Here is a 17,269-nt window from a genome sequence, read left to right as displayed (position 1 = left end):
TGGGCCTAGCAGATCATAGAGTCATTAGCCTATAATAAAAACTCTTGTCAGGGTATAATCCCAAACTGTGTACAGTATGAATGGATGGTAAGACCTATGGACAGATTCAAACATGACGTTGTCAAAAAATGCATTGGTGATAACTGGCCGAGGGTAGGCCAGCTCTTTTAATATTATTATACAGTAATAATAACAAAGCCAAATGTTTGTTTCCCCCTTTATCTAAACTGTTGCATGTTTAAGCAATAAGGCCCGAGGAGGCGTGGTATATGGCCAATATACCACGGCTAATGGCTGTTCTTATGCGTGACGCAACGCATAAGTGCCTGGATCTTAGCCGTGGTATATTGGCCATGTACTATAAACACCCGAGGCGCCTTATTGCTATTATAAACTGGCTACCAATGTAATTAGAGCAGTAAAAATACATGTTTTGTCATACCCGTGGTATACGGTCTGATATACTGATATACTGCCCGCCAATCAGCATTCAGGGCTCAAACCACCCAGTTTATAATATAATTTTAAAAATGGGTGGTTCGAGGACCTGAATGCTGATTGGCTGAAAGCTGTGGTATACCAGGGGTATGCCAAAACATTTATTGTTACTTTTCTAATTAAGTTGGTAACCAGTTTATAATAGCAATATGGTACCTCGGGGGTTTGGTATATGGCTAATGTACCACAGCTAAGGGCTGTATCCAGGCACTCAGAGTTGCATTGTGACAAAGAACAGCCCTTAGCCGTGGTATATTGGCCATATACCACACCTCCTCGGGCCTTATTACTTAATTATAACATGATGGAAGACGCGTGTTCAGAGAAGGTTGACTTCCTTTCGCTATAGTATTCCTATTGGTAAGTGTCTATGCACCTGTTAAACCCGTCCGCCAATCACACGTCCATGTTAATGTACTCCAAGATGGCGACCTCCACCGTTCTGTATTATACTGTATCGGCAATTGCAACAAAAGGACATTATTGACACACGTCAAAACTTTTATTGTTGGTTGCTGCAAAGACAAGCCGGTTTAGTATATCGAATCTGAAACGCTAAAATCTTCTCCAATGCTTTGTACATTTGTAGAACTGCGCGCCGTGTTAGACTGAGGGGATTTGCATTAACTGAGCATGGCCACCGACAACATAATTCCTTTCTGGAGGAAAAGCGCGAAGGTTCCAGGAAGGTATGTTTCAGTTCTCCCTCTCGGTAATGATGAATAATATTTCGTGATTTTTTAAAGATTATAAATGTGTATTCTGATAATGAGTTAACTCTGTATTTTAGTGGGCATCGTAGCGTTGGTTTTGCGTAATTACAGTGTCATTAAATGTTAATAAAAACACATGCTTAACCTTGTTTAATTAGATAGCTAGTTTATGAAGCCGTTGTGCGCAGGTTATCATTTTTCGCCATGAATCTTGTTCTGGGGGCCGCTGTGCAGAGTGGTCACTAGCTGGCACAGCCACAAAGTCATACAATCGTATTTTAAACCTAACCACACTGCTAAACCTAATAACTAACCCTAACCTTAAATTAAGTCCAAAAAGCTATTTTCTTGTTTTCATACATTTTTACAGTATAGCCAATTTAGACTTTGCAGCTGTTCTATGGGGGAATCGCTCAGTTCTGCCTCCAGGACAAGACTCATGACAATAAACATAAACCTTCCCTTTAGGCAATACGGAAGTGGTGGTCTTTGTTGCATATTGGAGCTCATGAGGTAATCTTCATGCCTTTGTCTTGGCTACCATATGTCCACACAACATGTCAGGTGGTCTGTAATGGGTGAATGTTGACATCTAGGATAAGCAGGAAAGACTGAGAAAATACTTCAGAAACGTCCCCAATACAGTATTACCAAATAGATTGGCATATGGCCTTTCTTGTGGAACCTCTTTATGGCTGGGAAAATTGACAGAAATTGACACAATGTGTCTCTGGAGGCAGGTGCCAAGGTAATGTGAGTGGTCTCTAAGGATTGGGTGTTGTCTTTGGTGGTAGCCACAATGCAAACACTAGGGCCAAGAACAGGAAGTAACATTTTTCCCAATCCCTGACAGAACAAGCTATGTAATAAGCTGTTATGAGATACCAACCAGACAGGGTTATTGCCATTGTACAAATGAATAGTCTACTAAAAGGTTACTAGATCATGTCGATATCCTACAATATCCTCCTAAGACCCAGCTGATGAGCCACTTTACTACAACATGAGCTATTATTGTGTTAAAGAGGCAATCTGCAGATGCTACATATATATATATATTTTTTTTTTTCTTATACTGTATAGCATTAAAATGTATTGCCTCATGGTTAAAACTATAATGTTGATATAATGGATGGTCAGTCCTTGAATTTAAGAGTGGGTACATTTCTCCAGCCCCATCCCTCATCTTCTTACCGACACTGAGGCTTTGTTCTTGTTTTAACTGCTGATTGCCGTTTTAAAGATCCAGTAACTTGACTAATTTAGTCATCTACAACAGTAGGGCTATTTCTTCTCCAACCGAGCTTGGTTCACGTCAGAAACACAAAGGGAGACAGACACACGGGGGGCCGTTGGACTGTGTGTTGCAGCTCTCAGATCTTGTAGCATCATCAGATCGGTGGTGAGTGGATACTCTCCATGGGGTGTCACTAAGGCTCTCGCCTCACGTCACATAATGTGTTACAGCTGTACTCCTACTGTACCATTTTCCAAAACCCGAAGAGAATAGGTTCATATTTGAGGGGGGATAAGAAAAAATGAAGTCCTCTGTCTGCCCATAGTGGTTGCTCTGGGGAGTCTATGCTTTATGAACCTGGCAAATTCATAATGAGTCTGCTATAATGGCCAACATTGTCAATGAAAACATGAAAAGAGGCCTCAGTGAGCCCAGTGAAGTGCTGCTAGGTCACTGCTCTTTCTCCTCTACAGTATACAGCCAGTTTATGGAGCACAGCACCCTCCCCTTGACCCCAGAATCCACCGCACGTAAGTGCTCTGCATGCAGCCCGCAGGGATTCTTTTTCACCCTTCATTCAGCATTTTAAAAATGTTTCATTTCTATTTGTATGCTTACTTTAGATCGTGGATGTTCGTGTCTATATTGCCAAAAGCCCTTGAACATGTGTGGATGAGAATGGCACTGTTGGTTTGATTGTGTCACGTTAACACTTCCAAACACACCGACAGCATCATTGCATTTTTTTGTTTGTTGGTACACCAGAATAACATTCATTTCCAATGAAACGCTGCGTTTGCCTTGCAGCATTGTGCGTTGCAGAGGCAGTTGCAGTGCGCGTTCGGTGTGGTACACACACACACACACAATGGATTTATCGAACTCGGTGTGCAGTCAAACTGTGCGCTGTAGAGCAGGAGGTGAAAGTTGGAACTTGTGTTGTAGAAACATCCAGATGATGCTGCGTACTGTTGTTCGTAACGACGGCCGTCGGTGTGTTTTGAAGCGTAAAACACATTGGTCTTTCTTTTTACCTCTATTTGTTTTGTTGTTGGCCTTTTTTATGCCATTTGGTCAGCTGTTCCTTTTGATATTGTATGTTGTCAATGCATCGTCTTGTCTTTAACATGAGAGTAGCTGCAGCTACTCAATGGTATCTTCATTGTATCAGTGTCAATGCATCGTCTTGTCTTTAACATGAGAGTAGCTGCAGCTACTCAATGGTATCTTCATTGTATCAGTGTCAATGCATCGTCTTGTCTTTACCATGAGAGTAGCTGCAGCTACTCAATGGTATCTTCATTGTATCAGTGTCAATGCATCGTCTTGTCTTTAACATGAGAGTAGCTGCAGCTACTCAATGGTATCTTCATTGTATCAGTGTCAATGCATCGTCTTGTCTTTACCATGAGAGTGCTGCAGCTACTCAATGGTATCTTCATTGTATCAGTGTCAATGCTTCGTCTTGTCTTTACCATGAGAGTGCTGCAGCTACTCAACGGTATCTTCATTGTATCAGTGACACGTAGATGACATTTCTTTCCTCCCCCTTTTTCTCTCTGCAGGTTTCCTAAAGACACTCCCAAGGGAGACAATCTCAAGTCTAAAAAAGCATCCAGTTTCCACGAATTTGCCCGTAGCACCAACGACGCCTGGGACATTGATGACGAGGACGACGAGGACTTGTTAGCTCCCATTCACCCCTCATCTCTCCCGTCCACCCTGCACTCCGTGCACCAGGTGCCTCCTCTTCCTTTACAACAACCCAGTGACACCACCAGGGAGCCAGCAGACCGGCTGGCTCCCCCAACAGCAGAGGGCTGTCTTCAGCAGGAGGAGGACGCAGACTGTGGACAGATCAATGGCAGAGTGGTGGTGAAGTCCAGCAGTGAGGCCCAGCTCAACACCAATACAGGTGATGTGAACACTGGACGCTAAAGTCAGGGGTGGGGTGTATTTTAGGAAACATGTCTTTGCATTTAGTGTTCATATCCCATGTGGATGTATTAAAGATACTTCTCATTATCAACTAAAAACTGATATTGTTGATAGTCTGCTCTCTGCGACTTGTCCCATCATCCTCCACTCTTGGTCTCTTCCTCCACAGTACGCTCCACCCTGCAGAAGCAACAGTCTCTCCCAGTTCGTCCTATCATCCCGTTAGTCGCCAGAATCTCTGACCAAAATTCCTCGGGGGCCCCAATCATGACAGTGCGAGACAAGAGCCGATTGGACAAATTCAAATACCTTCTGTCCTGTCCTAACACCGACCTTGGTGAGAATAAACTGCACCTTATAGATTGAAATAACTAATACAAGGCCAATGTTGTGTTTACAATGTATGTACTGTATTCTCATTCTATCTCCTGGTCCTTGTGATCCACAGAGGAGCTCCGGAAGCACAGCTGGTCAGGTATTCCACGAGAAGTGAGGCCCATTACATGGAGGCTCCTCTCTGTAAGTACCATGATGACCTTTGACTCGCTCTCTATAAGTACCATGATGACCTTTGACTTCCCTCTGTATGTACCATGATGACCTTTGACTTCCTCTCTGTAAGTACCATGATGACCTTTGACTTGCTCTCTGTAAGTACCATGATGACCTTTGACTTCCTCTCTGTATGTACCATGATGACCTTTGACTTGCTCTCTGTAAGTACCATGATGACCTTTGACTTCCTCTCTGTATGTACCATGATGACCTTTGACTTCCTCTCTGTATGTACCATGATGACCTTTGACTTCCCTCAGTATGTACCATGATGACCTTTGACTTGCTCTCTGTAAGTACCATGATGACCTTTGACTAGGCAGGAGATCACACACAAGGAGTATGACGATTGACCCCCCCCCCCCACCTTTTGCCCTCAGAGCAGTCTCAATTTGTCAGGGCATGGACTCTACAATGTGTCGAAAGCATTCCACAGAGATGCTGTCCCATGTTGACTCCAATGCTTCACACTGTTATGTCAAGTTGGCTGGATGTACCTTAAGGAGTGGACCATTTTTGATACTCACGGGAAACTGTTGAGCGTGAAAAACCCAGCAGCGTTGCAGTTCTTGACACGAACCGGTGCACCTGCCACCTACTACCATACCCAAAGGCAGTTAAACCTTTTGTGTTGCCCACTCACCCTCTGAATGGCACACAGACACAATCCATGTCTCAAGTCTTATAAATCCTTCTTTAACCCGTCTCCTCCCCTTCATCTAAACTGATTGAAGTGGATTTAACAATTGACATCAATAAGCGATCAAAGCTTTCACCTGGTCAGTCTGTGTCATGGAAAGAGCAGGTGTTCTTAATGTTTTGTACACTAAGTGTATTATATATGACAACTGCACACACATTGGGTATTTGTTGAGATACGATCTACATAATCTTGACTGTAGTATTGACCCTTGACTCGTATCACTCTTCTACCCTGTTCCGGTACTGTTCACATCTTCAAGAGAATATCCTCTTTTCTTCTCTTTCATTGTCGTCCTCTCTGTCATGGTAGGGTTACCTCCCAGCCAACATGGAGCGCAGAGATCTGGTGCTGAAGAGGAAGAGAGACGAGTACTTTGGCTTCATTGAACAGTATTACCACTCCAGGACAGACGAAACTTACAAAGACACATATAGACAGGTAATACACGTGTCATCAAAGCACTAAATCCTAACAACCAATGCTACCCACTCTGGTGAGTCAGTGTTTAAGTAGGATATGCCTACTGTAGTGAGTCAGTGTTTAAGTAGCCCTGCCTACTGTAGTGAGTCAGTGTTTAAGTAGCCCTGCCTACTGTAGTGAGTCAGTGTTTAAGTAGAATATGCCTACTGTAGTGAGTCAGTGTTTAAGTAGAATATGTCTACTGTAGTGAGTCAGTGTTTAAGTAGCCCTGCCTACTGTAGTGAGTCAGTGTTTCAGTATCCCTGTCTACTGTAGTGAGTCAGTGTTTAAGTAGCCCTGTCTACTGTAGTGAGTCAGTGTTTAAGTAGCCCTGTCTACTGTAGTGAGTCAGTGTTTAAGTAGCCCTGCCTACTGTAGTGAGTCAGTGTTTAAGTAGAATATGCCTACTGTAGTGAGTCAGTGTTTAAGTAGCCCTGTCTACTGTAGTGAGTCAGTGTTTAAGTAGCCCTGCCTACTGTAGTGAGTCAGTGTTTAAGTAGAATATGCCTACTGTAGTGAGTCAGTGTTTAAGTAGCCCTTTCTATTGTAGTGAGTCAGTGTTTAAGTAGAGTAATTCTACTGTAGTGAGTCAGTGTTTAAGTATCCCTGTCTACTGTAGTGAGTCAGTGTTTAAGTAGCCCTGCCTACTGTAGTGAGTCAGTGTTTAAGTAGAGTAATCCTACTGTAGTGAGTCAGTGTTTAAGTATCCCTGTCTACTGTAGTGAGTCAGTGTTTAAGTATCCCTGTCTACTGTAGTGAGTCAGTGTTTAAGTATCCATGTCTACTGTAGTGAGTCAGTGTTTAAGTAGCCCTGTCTACTGTAGTGAGTCAGTGTTTAAGTAGAGTAATCCTACTGTAGTGAGTCAGTGTTTAAGTATCCCTGTCTACTGTAGTGAGTCAGTGTTTAAGTATCCCTGTCTACTGTAGTGAGTCAGTGTTTAAGTAGCCCTGTCTACTGTAGTGAGTCAGTGTTTAAGTAGAATATGTCTACTGTAGTGAGTCAGTGTTTAAGTATCCCTGTCTACTGTAGTGAGTCAGTGTTTAAGTAGCCCTGTCTACTGTAGTGAGTTAGTGTTTAAGTAGAGTAATTATACTGTAGCGAGTCAGTGTTTAAGTAGCCCTGCCTACTGTAGTGAGTCAGTGTTTAAGTAGCCCTGTCTACTGTAGTGAGTCAGTGTTTAAGTAACCCTGCCTACTGTAGTGAGTCAGTGTTTAAGTAGAATATGCCTACTGTAGTGAGTCAGTGTTTAAGTAGCCCTTTCTACTGTAGTGAGTCAGTATTTAAGTAGAGTAATTCTACTGTAGTGAGTCAGTGTTTAAGTAGCCCTGCCTACTGTAGTGAGTCAGTGTTTAAGTAGAGTAATCCTACTGTAGTGAGTCAGTGTTTAAGTAGCCCTGTCTACTGTAGTGAGTCAGTGTTTAAGTAGCCCTGTCTACTGTAGTGAGTCAGTGTTTAAGTAGAATATGCCTACTGTAGTGAGTCAGTGTTTAAGTAGCCCTTTCTATTGTAGTGAGTCAGTGTTTAAGTAGAGTAATTCTACTGTAGTGAGTCAGTGTTTAAGTAGCCCTGCCTACTGTAGTGAGTCAGTGTTTAAGTAGCCCTGTCTACTGCAGTGAGTCAGTGTTTAAGTAGCCCTGTCTACTGTAGTGAGTCAGTGTTTAAGTAGAGTAATTATACTGTAGCGAGTCAGTGTTTAAGTAGCCCTGCCTACTGTAGTGAGTCAGTGTTTAAGTAGCCCTGTCTACTGTAGTGAGTCAGTGTTTAAGTAGCCCTGCCTACTGTAGTGAGTCAGTGTTTAAGTAGAATATGCCTACTGTAGTGAGTCAGTGTTTAAGTAGCCCTTTCTATTGTAGTGAGTCAGTATTTAAGTAGAGTAATTCTACTGTAGTGAGTCAGTGTTTAAGTATCCCTGTCTACTGTAGTGAGTCAGTGTTTAAGTAGCCCTGCCTACTGTAGTGAGTCAGTGTTTAAGTAGAGTAATCCTACTGTAGTGAGTCAGTGTTTAAGTAGCCCTGTCTACTGTAGTGAGTCAGTGTTTAAGTAGCCCTGTCTACTGTAGTGAGTCAGTGTTTAAGTAGAATATGCCTACTGTAGTGAGTCAGTGTTTAAGTAGCCCTTTCTATTGTAGTGAGTCAGTGTTTAAGTAGAGTCATTCTACTGTAGTGAGTCAGTGTTTAAGTAGCCCTGCCTACTGTAGTGAGTCAGTGTTTAAGTAGCCCTGTCTACTGCAGTGAGTCAGTGTTTAAGTAGCCCTGCCTACTGTAGTGAGTCAGTGTTTAAGTAGAATATGCCTACTGTAGTGAGTCAGTGTTTAAGTAGCCCTTTCTATTGTAGTGAGTCAGTGTTTAAGTAGAGTAATTCTACTGTAGTGAGTCAGTGTTTAAGTAGCCCTGCCTACTGTAGTGAGTCAGTGTTTAAGTAGAATATGGCTATTGTAGTGAGTCAGTGTTTAAGTATAGTAATTCTACTGTAGTGAGTCAGTGTTTAAGTAGCCCTGTCTACTGTAGTGAGTCAGTTTTTAAGTAGCCCTGCCTACTGTAGTGAGTCAGTGTTTAAGTAGAGTAATTCTACTGTAGTGAGTCAGTGTTTAAGTATCCCTGTCTACTGTAGTGAGTTAGTGTTTAAGTAGCCCTGTCTACTGTAGTGAGTCAGTGTTTAAGTAGCCCTGCCTACTGTAGTGAGTCAGTGTTTAAGTAGAATATGCCTACTGTAGTGAGTCAGTGTTTAAGTAGCCCTGTCTACTGTAGTGAGTCAGTGTTTAAGTAGCCCTGCCTACTGTAGTGAGTCAGTGTTTAAGTAGAATATGTCTACTGTAGTGAGTCAGTGTTTAAGTAGAATATGCCTACTGTAGTGAGTCAGTGTTTAAGTAGAATATGTCTACTGTAGTGAGTCAGTGTTTAAGTAGCCCTGCCTACTGTAGTGAGTCAGTGTTTCAGTATCCCTGTCTACTGTAGTGAGTCAGTGTTTAAGTAGCCCTGTCTACTGTAGTGAGTCAGTGTTTAAGTAGCCCTGTCTACTGTAGTGAGTCAGTGTTTAAGTAGCCCTGCCTACTGTAGTGAGTCAGTGTTTAAGTAGAATATGCCTACTGTAGTGAGTCAGTGTTTAAGTAGCCCTGTCTACTGTAGTGAGTCAGTGTTTAAGTAGCCCTGCCTACTGTAGTGAGTCAGTGTTTAAGTAGAATATGCCTACTGTAGTGAGTCAGTGTTTAAGTAGCCCTTTCTATTGTAGTGAGTCAGTGTTTAAGTAGAGTAATCCTACTGTAGTGAGTCAGTGTTTAAGTATCCCTGTCTACTGTAGTGAGTCAGTGTTTAAGTATCCCTGTCTACTGTAGTGAGTCAGTGTTTAAGTATCCATGTCTACTGTAGTGAGTCAGTGTTTAAGTAGCCCTGTCTACTGTAGTGAGTCAGTGTTTAAGTAGAGTAATCCTACTGTAGTGAGTCAGTGTTTAAGTATCCCTGTCTACTGTAGTGAGTCAGTGTTTAAGTATCCCTGTCTACTGTAGTGAGTCAGTGTTTAAGTAGCCCTGTCTACTGTAGTGAGTCAGTGTTTAAGTAGCCCTGTCTACTGTAGTGAGTCAGTGTTTAAGTAGAATATGTCTACTGTAGTGAGTCAGTGTTTAAGTATCCCTGTCTACTGTAGTGAGTCAGTGTTTAAGTAGCCCTGTCTACTGTAGTGAGTCAGTGTTTAAGTAGAGTAATTATACTGTAGCGAGTCAGTGTTTAAGTAGCCCTGCCTACTGTAGTGAGTCAGTGTTTAAGTAGCCCTGTCTACTGTAGTGAGTCAGTGTTTAAGTAGCCCTGCTACTGTAGTGAGTCAGTGTTTAAGTAGAATATGCCTACTGTAGTGAGTCAGTGTTTAAGTAGCCCTTTCTACTGTAGTGAGTCAGTATTTAAGTAGAGTAATTCTACTGTAGTGAGTCAGTGTTTAAGTATCCCTGTCTACTGTAGTGAGTCAGTGTTTAAGTAGCCCTGCCTACTGTAGTGAGTCAGTGTTTAAGTAGAGTAATCCTACTGTAGTGAGTCAGTGTTTAAGTAGCCCTGTCTACTGTAGTGAGTCAGTGTTTAAGTAGCCCTGTCTACTGTAGTGAGTCAGTGTTTAAGTAGAATATGCCTACTGTAGTGAGTCAGTGTTTAAGTAGCCCTTTCTATTGTAGTGAGTCAGTGTTTAAGTAGAGTAATTCTACTGTAGTGAGTCAGTGTTTAAGTAGCCCTGCCTACTGTAGTGAGTCAGTGTTTAAGTAGCCCTGTCTACTGCAGTGAGTCAGTGTTTAAGTAGCCCTGCCTACTGTAGTGAGTCAGTGTTTAAGTAGAATATGCCTACTGTAGTGAGTCAGTGTTTAAGTAGCCCTTTCTATTGTAGTGAGTCAGTGTTTAAGTAGAGTAATTCTACTGTAGTGAGTCAGTGTTTAAGTATCCCTGTCTACTGTAGTGAGTTAGTGTTTAAGTAGCCCTGTCTACTGTAGTGAGTCAGTGTTTAAGTAGCCCTGCCTACTGTAGTGAGTCAGTGTTTAAGTAGAATATGCCTACTGTAGTGAGTCAGTGTTTAAGTAGCCCTGTCTACTGTAGTGAGTCAGTGTTTAAGTAGCCCTGCCTACTGTAGTGAGTCAGTGTTTAAGTAGCCCTGTCTACTGTAGTGAGTCAGTGTTTAAGTAGAATATGCCTACTGTAGTGAGTCAGTGTTTAAGTAGCCCTTTCTATTGTAGTGAGTCAGTGTTTAAGTAGAGTAATTCTACTGTAGTGAGTCAGTGTTTAAGTAGCCCTGCCTACTGTAGTGAGTCAGTGTTTAAGTAGAATATGGCTATTGTAGTGAGTCAGTGTTTAAGTATAGTAATTCTACTGTAGTGAGTCAGTGTTTAAGTAGCCCTGTCTACTGTAGTGAGTCAGTTTTTAAGTAGCCCTGCCTACTGTAGTGAGTCAGTGTTTAAGTAGAGTAATTCTACTGTAGTGAGTCAGTGTTTAAGTATCCCTGTCTACTGTAGTGAGTTAGTGTTTAAGTAGCCCTGTCTACTGTAGTGAGTCAGTGTTTAAGTAGCCCTGCCTACTGTAGTGAGTCAGTGTTTAAGTAGAATATGCCTACTGTAGTGAGTCAGTGTTTAAGTAGCCCTGTCTACTGTAGTGAGTCAGTGTTTAAGTAGCCCTGCCTACTGTAGTGAGTCAGTGTTTAAGTAGAATATGTCTACTGTAGTGAGTCAGTGTTTAAGTAGCCCGTGCTTTGTTTCCACAGATCCACATCGATATTCCGAGGACAAACCCACTAATTCCACTTTTCCAGCAGCCCACTGTGCAAGAGGTGAGCTTCTCTCTCTCAGGTCTTCATACTAGTCGCCTGGCTTGGATGGACAGTCTGCCAATTCCACGTTTTGATATTCTGGAGAGAAGTTTTGTTACAACGTAATAGACATGACATTTCACTTTGGATTGAATCCTGTCCTGTCTGTGCCTTCATGTGTTCAATCAGGTGTTTGAGAGGATCCTCTTCATCTGGGCTATCCGCCATCCAGCCAGCGGCTACGTCCAGGGAATCAATGACTTGGTCACTCCATTCTTTGTTGTCTTCCTCTCCGAATTTGTTGGTAGGTTTGGCTGGAGGATAAGGATTTATTTGTAGGGTTTGATAAATTTTTTGTTAGGGCAAATCAAGTCTGACATTTTAAAGTGGAAATTACAAACTTTAGAAGCCATTTTAAGCCACGAATACACTACAAGTTTGCAATTTCCTCCTGTGCAGTAAACAATTCTCAGCAACAAATGCGATCAAATTAAGATCCTATAGCTGTAGAGGAGGACGGGCTCAGTGTAATGGCTGGCATGGAATAAATTGAATGGTATCAAACACATCAAACCTATAGAAACCATGTGTCATTTATTCCATTCCAGCCATTACAATGTGCCTGTCCTCTTATAGCTCTTCCCAAGAGCCTCCTCTGGTGGGGGTCATAGATTTCTGTCCAACCAGATGAGGCTTGTCCATTTGAAAGGAAAATGACCTCTGAATCCTCTTGACAGGGTGTCCAATTATCTTTGTTTTATATTACATACAGAAGGATTAAAGCATACATTTTTCCTGTCTGGTTATTTGTCAGCATTACAAACCAGTCGGCTTCCCTTAGTGCACATGTCAAACTCAAATATATCTATTTTTTTATCAAACCACCCGTGTGGCGAATTTAATTGGTAATACTTTTTCTTTGTATCCCTCCCGGGAAAACTGTCTCAATCGACATTGAAATGACTAAAACCAAATGGAAACTGTAGAAATTATAATGGAGCTACATTTACAGTCTCTAGATAACAGTCATCTATAGTCTCTTCACTCTGTCCAGCTTCCTAACAGTCATCTATAGTCTCTTCACTCTGTCCAGCTTCCTAACAGTCATCTATAGTCTCTTCACTCTGTCCAGCTTCCTAACAGTCATCTATAGTCTCTTCACTCTGTCCAGCTTCCTAACAGTCATCTATAGTCTCTTCACTCTGTCCAGATAGATAACAGTCATCTATAGTCTCTACACTCTGTCCAGCTAGATAACAGTCATCTATAGTCTCTTCACCCTGTATAGCTTCCTAACAGTCATCTACTGTACACTCTCTTCACGCTGTCCAGCTAGATAAGTCATCGAAACGAAAGCTAGGCAGTCAGGGAGCATCGAAAATGCCAAAACTCTTCTTCTTTTTTTTGCAAATTTTTACGGCAAGAAAAAATGATCATCTTTAAGTGCGGCCCCCAGGACCTCGGTGAAGACCGAATACGGCCCGCAGAGAAATGAGTGACACCCCTGCCTCAGTGAACTGGAAGTAGGGTTGTGTTTCGCTGACCGTGCACTGATCGTTTGGGTTTACATCCACAGAGGAGGATGTGGAGAATTTTGACGTAGCTTCCCTGCCTCTTAACACCCAGAGGAACATTGAGGCAGACAGTTTCTGGTGCATGACCAAGCTGCTGGACGGAATACAGGTTAGTCATGTTAGTCAGTTATTTTTCTGTGTCTTCTCTTATGGTCTTCATTCTGACCCACTGTTGTCTCCAGCAGCAACCCCCACCCTCCCCCTCCCCTTTACAATCACAAATAAAATCCTCCTGGTGACGTGTTGTTGATATTGTTGTTTAATCTGTGCAGGACAACTACACTTTTGCTCAGCCAGGGATTCAGAACAATGTGAAAGCTTTGGAAGAATTGGTCAGCAGAATCGATGGTGAGATATGATCTCCTCATGTTGTTACCGTGTATCTGAGGTGAGATCTTACCTTTTAATTCATATGAAAGTAGATCTCCGGTCTCCCATCATTTTCAGATGGTCTCAGGGTCAGTTTTCATCCTCTCTGTGTTTTCTCTACTTGCTGTGTGACTGCGTCCCTTTTCTCTCACAGAGGACATACACAACTACTTTAAGAGGTATGAGGTGGAGTACCTGCAGTTTGCTTTTCGCTGGATGAACAACCTGCTGATGAGAGAGCTGCCTCTACGCTGCACCATACGCCTCTGGGACACCTATCAGGTGACACACACACACACACACACATAGATATTTGCATTGAAACTTTGTGTTTAGTTTTGAACGTCTGAGTGATTTACATAGATGATGTGTACCTGTTCTACACATGCTGACCTGTCGTGTATCCCTGCAGGCTGAACAAGAGGGCTTCTCCCACTTTCACCTCTACGTCTGTGCTGCTTTCCTGATCGAGTGGCGCAAAGAGATCCTCTCCATGGTCGATTTTCAGGTACAATTAATTCTATCCTTTCTTGAGATTTGTTTGAGTGAACAATACTCGAGTACTTTCTATTTGAAAATGTGTAATTTTTTTTGTATGACCTGACCCCTCCAGTGAAAAGCTCTCATTAAAAACAGATCTGCATATTTCGGTGATTATGACACTGCAGATTGTGACTGAGGCCCACCAGGGTTTATTTACACACTTCCACCCACCCGGTTCCAAACATGGTATTAATGTCATCAAATGTCTCTTTGGCTTTCCAGGGTCTTCTCATGTTACTCCAGAACCTTCCCACAATCCACTGGGGGAATGAGGAAGTGGGCCTTCTCCTGGCTGAAGCGTACAGACTCAAGTACATGTTCGCTGACGCGCCCAATCACTACAGGAGATAGGCTTCTATGCAATGGTGTAAAACAGATTCTGATATACTGTTAGGAGGAATGTAAGGTTTCCTTCCTCTCTTTGATATGACTGGCCGACATATAGCTTGCACACAGGTACAGAATCATTTGCTCAAAATAGGAACCCTCAAACCCTATTTCTACTATAGTTTGCTTGCAGGTTCTCTCTGTTTGTTAAGACTTTTATTGGCAAGTTTCATTCCACTGTCCCTGCAGCGTATTATCTCCGAGCCACTGGCTTAGACATCTCAATAGCAGTCTGTTACAATTCATGCGGTAGGCATCGAGTAGGTTCTGGACATACAACACAGCTAATCCTCAACTGACTAGGTATCCCCCTTTCCCTTCAACCTTACTCCTATCAGCCATAACCTTATGTGAGTTCTGTTATTGACACTCTATACTGTTCTGGTATTGGAGCTCTACACTGTTCTGGTATTAGAGCTCTATGCTGTTCTGGTATTGGAGCTCTATGCTGTTCTGGTATTGGAACTCTATACTGTTCTGGTATTGGAACTCTATACTGTTCTGGTATTAGAACTACACTGTTCTGGTATTGGAACTCTATACTGTTCTGGTATTAGAACTACACTGTTCTGGTATTAGAACTACACTGTTCTGGTATTGGAACTCTATACTGTTCTGCTATTGGAGCTCTACACTGTTCTGGTATTAGAACTCTACGCTGTTCTGGTATTGCAGCTCTATGCTGTTATGGTATTGGAACTCTATACTGTTCTGGTATTAGAACTCTATGCTGTTCTGGTATTGGAACTCTATACTGTTCTGGTATTAGAACTCTATGCTGTTCCGGTATTGGAACTCTATACTGTTCTGGTATTAGAACTCTATACTGTTCCGGTATTGAAGCTCTACACTGTTCCGGTATTAGAACTCTATACTGTTCTGGTATTAGAACTCTATACTGTTCTGGTATTGGAACTCTATACTGTTCTGGTATTGGAACTCTATACTGTTCTGGTATTGGAACTCTATACTGTTCTGGTATTAGAACTCTATACTGTTCTGGTATTAGAACTCTATACTGTTCTGGTATTGGAACTCTATACTGTTCTGGTATTGGAACTCTATACTGTTCTGGTATTGGAACTCTATACTGTTCTGGTATTAGAACTCTATACTGTTCTGGTATTGGAACTCTATACTGTTCTGGTATTAGAACTCTATACTGTTCTGGTATTAGAACTCTATACTGTTCTGGTATTGAAGCTCTACACTGTTCTGGTATTAGAACTCTATACTGTTCTGGTATTAGAACTCTATACTGTTCTGGTATTGGAACTCTATACTGTTCTGGTATTAGAACTCTATACTGTTCTGGTATTAGAACTCTATACTGTTCTGGTATTGAAGCTCTACACTGTTCTGGTATTAGAACTCTATACTGTTCTGGTATTAGAACTCTATACTGTTCTACAACTCTATACTGTTCTGGTATTGGAACTCTATACTGTTCTGGTATTGGAACTCTATACTGTTCTGGTATTGGAACTCTATACTGTTCCGGTATTAAAGCTCTACACTGTTCCGGTATTAGAACTCTATACTGTTCTGGTATTAGAACTCTATACTGTTCTGGTATTGGAACTCTATACTGTTCTGGTATTAGAACTCTATACTGTTCTGGTATTGAAGCTCTACACTGTTCTGGTATTAGAACTCTATACTGTTCTGGTATTAGAACTCTATACTGTTCTGGTATTGGAACTCTATACTGTTCTGGTATTGGAACTCTATACTGTTCTGGTATTGGAACTCTATACTGTTCTGGTATTGCAGCTCTATGCTGTTCTTTTATTGAACTCTATACTGTTCTGGTATTGAACTCTATACTGTTCTGGTATTGAACTCTATACTGTTCTGGTATTGAAGCTCTATGCTGTTCTGGTATTGCAGCTCTATGCTGTTCTGGTATTGAATTCTATACTGTTCTGGTATTGGAGCTCTATGCTGTTCTGGTATTGCAGCTCTATGCTGTTCTGGTATTGAACTCTATACTGTTCTGGTATTGAATTCTACACTGTTCTGGTATTGAATTCTATACTGTTCTGGTATTGAACTCTATACTGTTCTGGTATTGAACTCTATACTGTTCTGGTATTGGAGCTCTATGCTGTTCTGGTATTGCAGCTCTATGCTGTTCTGGTATTGAACTCTATACTGTTCTGGTATTGAATTCTATACTGTTCTGGTATTGAATTCTATACTGTTCTGGTATTGAACTCTATACTGTTCTGGTATTGGAGCTCTATGCGGTTCTGGTATTGCAGCTCTATGCTGTTCTGGTATTGCAGCTCTATACTGTTCTGGTATTGCAGCTCTATGCTGTTCTGGTATTGCAGCTCTATACTGTTCTGGTATTGGAGCTCTATGCTGTTCTGGTATTGCAGCACTATGCTGTTTTGGTATTGCAGCTCTTTACTATACTGCATAAATGAATGATATTTTAATCCAGAGGGGATAAATACTTGACCATCGGTTTATGGTCTTTTAAATTCAAATTCATACTGGCATTAATCAGTATTGGTTGTCTCAGAAGTTTTAACATATATTTGAAAGAACTCTGAATGGATGATGAGTGTTTAAGTGATCATCGTTCAAGTTTCAGAGAGAATATATTTGGAGTTATTTCGATTTTTATCTAACAGAGTTTTGTGGTAGAAGCTAGTCCGCATATTTGACCACTTTGTCCACCACTTGTTCCCTTCATGGCTATATTGAGTCCAGTAAAAGGCCAGTGTGAATATCTACTCTAACAAATTGTTCAATGTAGTACAACATGATATAATGAGGTGTCACAGCTGTTACTAATAGCCGCTCAGTAGACCAGGAAAAGGTACTTTATTTCAGGGCTTATCTATAGTGGTGCCATATTGAATCACAAGGCCTCAATGTGAATAGGGTGAGAATGGGGACCGTGTGTTTTTAGATGGTGTATTATTTTGAACACTTTGAACTACATTTTCAGTTCATCTGTATCTTAGGTTATGTTTATCTCAACTGATTACTAGCTATTTTGCTTTGTAATTC

The 17,269-nt window shown here is 41.7% G+C and overlaps 1 protein-coding gene across 2 annotated transcripts; it reads left to right on the top strand.

The window, feature by feature from the left end:
* Positions 1-917: 917 nt before the first annotated feature.
* Positions 918-15,618, top strand: LOC115101935 (TBC1 domain family member 22B-like). 2 transcript variants are annotated; one of them, XM_029621391.2, is made up of 13 exons: positions 918-1,187; positions 2,922-2,978; positions 4,014-4,363; positions 4,556-4,723; positions 4,835-4,905; positions 5,954-6,082; positions 11,328-11,393; positions 11,562-11,676; positions 12,949-13,055; positions 13,219-13,294; positions 13,470-13,597; positions 13,728-13,823; positions 14,081-15,618. In XM_029621391.2, exons 1-13 carry the CDS (start codon positions 1,132-1,134, stop codon positions 14,207-14,209), a joined length of 1,548 nt encoding a protein of 515 aa, XP_029477251.2. In that variant the 5' UTR covers positions 918-1,131; the 3' UTR covers positions 14,210-15,618. The 2 variants fall into 2 exon arrangements, with proteins under 2 accessions (XP_029477251.2, XP_029477252.2); XM_029621392.2 differs by lacking the exon at positions 2,922-2,978.
* Positions 15,619-17,269: the final 1,651 nt, after the last annotated feature.

Source organism: Oncorhynchus nerka, linkage group LG20, assembly GCF_034236695.1.
Source record: "Oncorhynchus nerka isolate Pitt River linkage group LG20, Oner_Uvic_2.0, whole genome shotgun sequence".
Lineage (NCBI taxonomy): Eukaryota > Metazoa > Chordata > Actinopteri > Salmoniformes > Salmonidae > Oncorhynchus > Oncorhynchus nerka.
Note: the sequence above shows the minus strand (reverse complement) of the source record. Positions and strands in the feature narration are given on the sequence as shown.